Source organism: Lactuca virosa, chromosome 5 (assembly GCF_052849685.1).
Source record: "Lactuca virosa cultivar CGN04683 chromosome 5, Lactuca_virosa_CGN04683_v6, whole genome shotgun sequence".
Taxonomy (NCBI): domain Eukaryota; kingdom Viridiplantae; phylum Streptophyta; class Magnoliopsida; order Asterales; family Asteraceae; genus Lactuca; species Lactuca virosa.
Window position 1 is genome coordinate 307221759 of NC_136430.1, and position 8962 is coordinate 307230720.

At 32.6% G+C, this 8962-nt stretch overlaps 1 protein-coding gene across 2 annotated transcripts; it reads right to left on the reverse strand.

The window, feature by feature from the left end:
- Positions 1-3993: 3993 nt before the first annotated feature.
- Positions 3994-8601, reverse strand: LOC145114972 (disease resistance protein RUN1-like). 2 transcript variants are annotated; one of them, XM_079051100.1, is made up of 5 exons: positions 8075-8601; positions 6544-7648; positions 6114-6452; positions 5020-5997; positions 3994-4955 (listed from the first exon to the last, which is right to left on the reverse strand). In XM_079051100.1, the coding sequence occupies exons 1-5, from the start codon at positions 8599-8601 to the stop codon at positions 4323-4325; spliced, it is 3582 nt and encodes a 1193-aa protein (XP_078907226.1). In that variant the 3' UTR covers positions 3994-4322. The 2 variants fall into 2 exon arrangements, with proteins under 2 accessions (XP_078907226.1, XP_078907227.1); XM_079051101.1 differs by having other exon boundaries at positions 4816-4955; positions 5046-5997.
- Positions 8602-8962: the final 361 nt, after the last annotated feature.

The window sequence follows — 8962 nt, forward strand, 5'->3', positions numbered from 1 at the left end:
TAGATGTGTATTTTGTGAAGGGTCGATAATTAGAGTATAAAATTCAAAATCAAAAAGATTTCCTTCATGAAATTTTGAGATTAGGATAAGCAAATCATAAATGCATTATTGATTTGAAATTTATTGTGCAAAGAAAGGAAAGAATGGAGAGAAGAAATAGAAAAAGTGATTGTGTTATAGGAGGAAAAAAATGATTGAAGAACCAATAGGAGGAGCAAAGACAGAAATCGGTGGAAGTAATCTTGGGAGAAACTGTGATAGATATTTTGAAGGATAATCCTTTATTTCTTTGGATTTTGTTTATCGATATATTAGTTTATAACCCGCGGGAACCACGGTTATAAAATTAATTAAACTTTTATAATAAAAATTTATAATTATTAATCAATTATTTTAAATAAGTCATTTTAAATAAATTATTAATTAAGAGATATATCAAAATTTTAAAGTTATTATTACTTCAAATTTAACATATAATTAGAAATGTGAATTTGAATTTTGAAATGAGTTGTCTAATATATCTACATGACACATGACATAATATTAATGAGGAGTTGTATTAGAGTGACACTTGGCAAAATGAGATTAAAACTATTCATTTATTAGAATAGGGATATATTTATTGTAACTTTTTGAAATTCAAATTTCATAAATTTTAGAGATTGAAGGGTATTTAAATTGAAAGTTTTTAGGTTACAAAGATGCCATGTGGCAAAAAAATATTCTTTTATTAGAATACTAGTTATAAGCCGTGGAATCCACGGGTGATAATTTTTAACAGAATTAAAAAAGTAATTATACAATAAAATAACATGTAATTAATTTCTAAAAACTTATGAATTGTAATATTGCTTTTTTTAGTAACTTTGTAAGCATTTAATTAGAAATGAACATTTTTAAAATAATTGAATGGAGATTTAAAGTTAATAAATTAACTAATGTATGTAGGTTTATAAAATAAAATTAACAGTTAATATCATGAATTCATAAAGTATGAAGCATGGATGTCAAGAATAACATTTAACAAACATAAATGAAAGTACAAATTTTTTTAAAAAATTACCATTTTTGACTTTTTGGTCAATTTGGTAATTTTAACCCATACAAAGTAAATATGAAACAAATATAATATGAAGCGAGAGTAAAGTTACTAAAATGCCATTGATCTGCATATGTTAACAAACATGTTATCATGTTTAAGAAAGAATCATAAAAGGATAAAGGAAATAAAAAAAATAATAATATACATTGCTATTTACTACAGGTTTAAAATAATAATAAAAAAAACAAAAGTGTCTCGTTATTAACTCAATTGTTTACACACATACAGATAAAGTCACATACCGATGGTTTGGATTTCAAATTTGTAAAAACCGAAAAGTTGGTTTCGGTTTCAGTTTATTGGCCAAAACCAACCATAAAACCACCTTCCACTAAAACTGATCAGGATCCCCCATTGAACACTCAAATACAATAACAAATCCTAAACCTAATCGACGAACACTCAACACCTACTCGACCCTCCCCCATCAGTCCGTCTCGCAGGATGCAAACGACGACCACCTAATTCGCTAATCAAACGATGACCACCACTGGTGCTCCGCCACTCACCACAGTGAAAACTGAAAAGCAACAATAGCCCCACCAACGGTCTCGCAAATCAACAAAAATAGACCCACCGGTCACCGCCTCACTCGACCCTCACTCTCGCAACAACAAACAAAAAGGTATGTTTCTTCATTATTGTTTCTCGATTTTTCTTCTCTCTCGGTTTGCATACCAAATATATAACCTATTTCAAAGTTTTAATTATGTCTCTTTCGGCTCAGACAGCAGCAACAACTTGTAAATTTACTTCTTTTCCTTTGCCAGATCATCCTTTTTGAAACATACCTAAAGCTTAAAGGAAATATAGATGGTTAGTTGAAACATCCCAAAAATACAGTCTAGTGATAGAAAAAGCACCAGAGAGATAGAAAAAGCACCTCAATTTTGCTCTCAACTTTGTCTGGTGATTACAGCATATAGTGACCCACCATTTCACACATTTTTTGACAGGCCATTCTCCTGCTTGATCAAACGAAAATTGTATCCAATAAGACAGTAGGAGTTTCCCGGTAGTATTGATATGACATCCAAGAAGAAGATTAATTTTCCACTTCCAAGAGAAAACAGGAGACATGTTGTAAACGTGTGTGTAACACGCCCCAAGAATCTGAGCAATTTATAATAATACTAGGCGTAGCCTCGCGTGTTGCGCAAGAATGTATTTAAGTGGTTAAAATAATTATGGGAAAAAAAAAGAAATATGTTGAAATTTACGTTTTTAGTCATGTTTTGGGCATTAACCGAATTATCAAATAACATAAAAATTCATCAACTTATATTTTGATATTATCTAATATAGTCTATACCTTATAAATTTTACTTTTACTTTTATAATATCAAATATATATTATAAGTTTTTGTATAACATTAATATAATCTACTTTTCTTATGTCCGATAATATTTTTTGGATAAAATAAGAAATAAGTTGTTTTGAATGAGCTATTAAACTGAACTAATAAACTTTGTATTACACTATTTATATTACACCAAAACATCCAAGGTTTCATATATGAACTTTCAAATATTAAACATTGAAATTAAGAATGAAGTCATACAAAATATATCATTATACATAAATGTCATTAAGAGTTTTAAAATAAGTCGATTAGTAAATATGATATTTAATTTTAATTACATATTTTGCAAGGCGTACGTTTGACTTTATGTTGGTGCGCCGATAATCCTCTTCCTTAATTTGTACCTAAAAAATTAAGGTGAATAGGAATATAAAATAGATATTACTAAGCATTAATATAAATAATTAAAAAGGGTATGTGGATCTCCTACCACCGGTTAAAAACAACATACCTCTCTAGTGATATCGATTCCTATGTGAAATTGAAGTAGTCATTTTATGTACATCTTGTTTTCTAGTTACATAAACAAATATGAGTAACCAAACATAAAAATGTTATCTTTATGTAGGAAAAATATTTTAGTTAACTAACAAATTAAATAATATAAGTTTAAGAGTTAGGAGTTTCAAAACATTAATATTTTTATTAATCAGTCAATTAAGTAACACATGTTGAAATTTTTACAATCATTATTAAAAAACATTTGAAATATTAGATTTTAAATGAATTTTGGTTGAAGTGTTTTGACCTCTATTATATATATATATATATATATATATATATATATATATATATATATATATATATATATATATATATATATATATATAGAGAGAGAGAGAGAGAGAGAGAGAGAGTGAGAGAAAGAGAGACAGAGAGACAGAGATGGAAAGTATAACATATGTATGAGTTTTAATTAATTATCTTTTTGAAATGGTACAATTACAAAACAAAAAAAAAACATATTTAAAATATTTAATTAAATATTTTCGACATCACCCTATATAACATATGATCAATATATTAAGAATTTAACCACAATATACAGCGACTGTATTATAATAATCCAAAAACGAAGAAAATATAAAAACGAATTAGTATAACAAACTTACAAATTAAAAGCTCTAATATTATAGCATATCTCCAAAAGTGGTCATAAGACCTTAACCAAACACAAAAACCTTTAAGTTTGTTTTCTTTCTCAAATTTGTATATGATTTGTATGCATGTCTTTCCAAAAGATTGACATTTTATAGTAAACTTTTCACTAAATGCTAATTAAACATAATATAAGTTATAAAACTTTTGAGTTTTTAATCATAATTAAGAAAACTTTTGAGTTGCATTGGTTAAAAAAGGGGGTTTCAAATGAATGTGGTTTGAGGAAGTTAAAAAATGAGGTTTCAAATGCATGAAATTTAAGAAAAAATGTTAGCTTTATAAGTATGTATGATTGGTTCCAGGGTCGTTCCAAACATATTTTGGGCCTAGGACGAAAGAGGAAAAAAGGCCCTTAAAATACACAAATTTCATCAACTTTTTTATATTAACTTAATAATTGAAAAAAAAATACTTATACTAGCTTCTAAATATAACATTTTCGATTATAAAAACGTATATATATCTAAAGAAAAATACTTGTTCAGCTTTTTGAGATGCAAAATCACTAATAATATCTTCAAAATCGATCATGTCTAACATTATATTAATAAAGTCTGTAAAATTTTTGGACCCCTTTAAAAGATATGCCCTGGACGGTCGCCCCTATCGCTTACCTTCTGGGACGGGCCTGATTGGTTCGAAGATCTTGTCAAATTCGGAGTCACATTTCCACAAGCCATGATCTTGAATCCCCTTCATGAAATATAGGCTCCTGTCTTGGGGGCTATTAATGGGTAGGAGATTGTTGGTCTCTCCCATTTTTCTTTTCTTGCATTATATTCCAGATGGTCATCTCGGAACACATGTTTCTTCCCCGGGAAAACATAATGCGATATATCTTTATCCATTCTATCGGTCCACAACATTTGATCAAAGGCATTGACATCATGAGCCTCCTTTCTTTCCCCATCAATAAATTCTTCATCGTCTTCATATATAAGGTTTATACAACATTCCTCTACAGCTATTAGACGAGAAAAAACACGTATGACGATTTCATCTCCATCCTCCAACAGATTGCCACACCTCCAAAGGCTTAACAATGCAAACTTCCCTGCATTCTTACGGATATTTTGATCTCTTTTAAAGTAACTCCACAGCAAATCTTTGGTCTTGTTTTGTACTCCAATCTCCAGATCAAGACCCATTTGCAAGAATGAAAGAGAAAGCACAGCACATATATTAAATCCAGTTATCGTCGAACTGTCACGATTCGAAGGAACTTTAAACGAAATGTTGTGGCCACTTTTTCGATACGTAAAGCTGGAAGACAAAGGGGTTTGTTTTTCTGAAACAAATGTGCTGAATATGCCAAACTCATGAAACACCTGTGACACACACAGACACCATTTATTATTGAGTAAGAGAACGAGAAAGAGAAAGAGAAAGCACCTTAACATCCAACTCCATTCCTTCACCTGCATCTGATTCTAAGCCCAGATATCGTATAATTTTCCTCTCAACTTTATCTATTGACTGAATCTTATAACGACCCTCGATCGCACACAATTTTGGGCAGTTTCTGTGGTACACTAAGGTCCTCGAATTTTGTGCAGGCTGTACTTTTTCCAACGACTCATTGTCATTAACAAACAGATGACTGACGGATTTTGGGAGACCTAGAACTGATTGGAGTTTTGAACAATGTGCAACTCTGAGCTCTTCAATTCTAGGTAGGGTTTGAACACATTTAGGTAAGAAGGTAATATTGTTGCCGTCTATATACAACTTCACGAGTGAGGCCAGGCTACTCCATTCATTTGGGAAAGAATGGTCAAAGAGATTGGCACGTGGCAAATTCACTGTCTTTAAAAGAGAAAGCGACGAAACTGAATCCAAGCATTGAACCCGTTCAAGAACTCCACAACCAGACATTTCAAGCGATTCAATGGATGTAAGTAAGCACGGAAGATCCCTCAAGCTTATACAATTGTCTAGATCTAACGAGTATAGTTCTGTAAGATTTGCTATCGATCCAAGAACTTCAAGCTTTAGGCAACCAGACATATGAAGCGATTTAAGGGATTTAGGTAAGCACGGAAGATCCCTCAAGCTTATACAATTGTCTAGATCTAACGAGTATAGTTCTGTAAGATTTGCTATCGATCCAAGAACTTCAAGCTTTAGGCAACCAGACATATGAAGCGATTTAAGGGATTTAGGTAAGCACGGAAGATCCCTCAAGCTTCTGCAATTGGTTATATCTAACAAATCTAGTTTCTTAAGGTGTGTAATCAATTTACCAACCTTGATTAAACTCGAACAATTTCTCAGGATCAAGCTCTCCAGACTAGGGAGTCCACCAAAATCAGGGGTTTCAATAAGGTTAAGAGAATCGCTAAGATTGAGGATTTTTAAGGATCCAATATACTGTTACACGAAAAACCACAATTATATAAAGAACTTTCTATATAAACATGTTATAAAATAATAATTTGATAACTAACCACGGTCCAAAAATGAAATGGTGGAGCAAGAAGACATACCTTGAAGTCATCCCAAACATGTGTTAATTTGCTGTAACTCATGTCAAGAACTACCAACTTCTCCAATGAAATGTCACCTGGTATAGCTTTTAGAGGAAATCCATGCCAACTCAACAGTCGTAACTTTCTGGGAAACTTCTTGTATTTCCCAGAAAATGCTACATTTTTTAGTTGAAGTAGCACTAGATTCTTCATCTTTTCCAACGCACTAATTTGAAAATTTTCATCATTCCCATGCAATCTTTTGCCAAAATATTTTTTAAAGCCCGGTCTTGATGTAACTTCCTTCATCTTTGGCAATGACTTATCAAGCATGAGTCCTTCTATTTTTTCTGTACCCTATATAGTTGATAAATTCATAAAAAGGTAAACTATGGCTCAACATGCATGCATGATAAGTTAAGTATATAAAAGGAGTGTGTAAACATACACTATGGTCTTGCAACACATCAATACAGTCCTGCTGCTGCCACAATCTACTCCTTTTCCCAGGTTCCTTTTCTGACTCCTGGCGAACAACTTCTCTTCCCATCTCCTTGATTGATTGATGCATCATCACTCGCCCATATTCAACAGATAGTAGACATCTATCCATTAGATTTTTTATCCCAGAGACAGGGTGTAGATTACATCCGGTCAATAATTTCACTATGTTGTCTTTTTGCTCACCGTCAAAGAAGCAAGCAATATGCAAGAATAAATCTTTATCCTTGTCATCTTTTAAAGCTTCATAGCTTATTTGTAGAACTTCCTGAATCTCAGGATGGGGAATTGCTGCTAGTTTGCAAATTGTATCTTCCCATTCATCAATTGTCTTTGGACGTAGGGAAGAACCCAATACTTTAAGAGCCAAAGGAAGACCTTTGCAGTGCTGAACAACTAGTTCTGATTGGCCAATGTAGGGTTCAACGGGTTGATGTTGATGAAAGGCATGCAAACTGAAGAGCTCAGTAGCGTCGCCAATAGATAAAGTTCCAACAGAGTGGGCCTTACTATGATCTATGAAAGCAGTTGACAAGTCCTTGTGCCTAGTTGTTATGATCACTTTACTTCCAGGATAAAACCTTTTTGGTCCTAGTAACGCATCCAACTGTTTTAATGTTGCAACATCATCAAGGATAAGAAGTACCTTTTTGTTGGATATGGCATTTGTAACCTTAATGGTTCCTTCATCAATATTCCATATAGTTTCTTCCTTTTCACTCCTTAAAATTGTGGAAAGAAGCTGCCTCTGCAAGCGACACAGTCCATTAGTTTGATTTGATGTGTCCTTATTAATATCTGCCAGAAAGCAACTGCCATCATAGTTACGAAAGTGTAAGTTAAATATGCATTTGGCTATGGTTGATTTCCCAATGCCTCCCATCCCATCAATGACAAGGACTACTGCATCAGGCGACGGATCTTCTAACCATGATTCGATCTCAGCAAGATTGTCCTTTATTCCCACTAATTTCTCCTCAATGTGTAGGGCCTTGTTGTCCACTTTCTTTATTACAACATTCAAAATGTTGATTATGAATTTGGACTCGTACCTAGAAAGATCAAATTTAAGAAATTAGATTTGTAATGTACTTGTTACTACACAAATGGTGCCCTATATATGGATAGAGTCATAGAGATGCATCGTTATTTTTGACAAACCTTCAAACTCGAGTGTACATCCTATCTATATTTTTTTCTCTATAATGTCTTCTAAAATATTTGATATTAATTTTTGTTTATTGTGATTTAAGAAAGAGGTTGAAGAAAAACTTATTTCTATTTTTTCTCAATATATATATAATCCTATTTACAATATTTTTATAGATTCAATCCGCATAGATGACGAGTTAATCAGATCATATCGATTAGTTTGCCTCAGTATAGATGGATCTCATGTGAAATGAGGATCAAGATCCAATACTAAGTAACACACTAGTATTGTTTTTTCTATACAGGATTAGAGGAAGCATGCTTACCCATCTTTATATACCAATCCTGTGAAGGTTGCAGCTTTGTTAAGAGAATCCCTCCATGCCCCCACCTTCTCCAACAATTCTCTCTTCTTTTCAAGGTTTGTTTCTGCTTTGATTCCATCATCATACGCATCAAATGCGTTTTTAAAGCATCCTGTTTGATTTCGAACATCAGCTGGTTCCACTTTGTAGAACACAGGTACGAATTGATGGTTAAAGGATGAAGTCTCGTGTTCTTCAATAATCATCATAACCTCATCTAGACACCACTTAGAGGATGCATAGCCTTCTGAGAAGACAATGAGTGAAATTGCAGACTCGTGGATGGCTTTCTTTAGCTCTGGCTTTAACAGTTTTCCTCTCTCCATTGCATCACCATCCCGGAAAGTGCGGATTCCTGCTTGCTGCAAGGCTGTATAAAGATGATCTGTAAAATTCTCACGAGTGTCTTCACCACGAAAACTTAGAAAAACATCATAACTAAAACAAGGTTGAGCAGTAGCCATGGAAGAAAACGAATGAGAAGCCATTGATCAAAATAGAGATATCATAGAAGAATGTTGGAATGGAAAAGTCAATATTAAGTCTACTTGAACCTTCAGCAATAACTGGTACCAGCACCACATATTCAATTCTTATCATTCACATGGAAAGAAAAACCCTTTAGGTAGGGCCCATTGTATTATTATTGGAAAATATGGTTGAGCTCTTACACATTTTTTTATTTCTCATGAAATTCATTTTCTCGTTATTTTATATGTAGGAAATTACAACATATTGTAGATTATAAATTTGGTCCCTGTGGTATATGTATATCATTTGTTTTGTATTTTGTCCAAAAAATAATTTTGTTGCTTTAGGTAGGGCCCATTGTTCAATTAGGGAATTGGA

Excerpts from the sequence above, each read along its gene's own strand:
- LOC145114972 (XM_079051100.1), bottom strand. The coding sequence starts at position 8,601 with ATGGCTTCTCATTCGTTTTCTTCCATGGCTACTGCTCAACCTTGTTTT. Across the intron at positions 6,453-6,543 it reads ATGTGTTGCAAGACCATAGT|GGTACAGAAAAAATAGAAGG; the intron begins GTATGTTTACAC and ends TCAACTATATAG. Across the intron at positions 5,998-6,113 it reads ATGTTTGGGATGACTTCAAG|TATATTGGATCCTTAAAAAT; the intron begins GTATGTCTTCTT and ends TTCGTGTAACAG.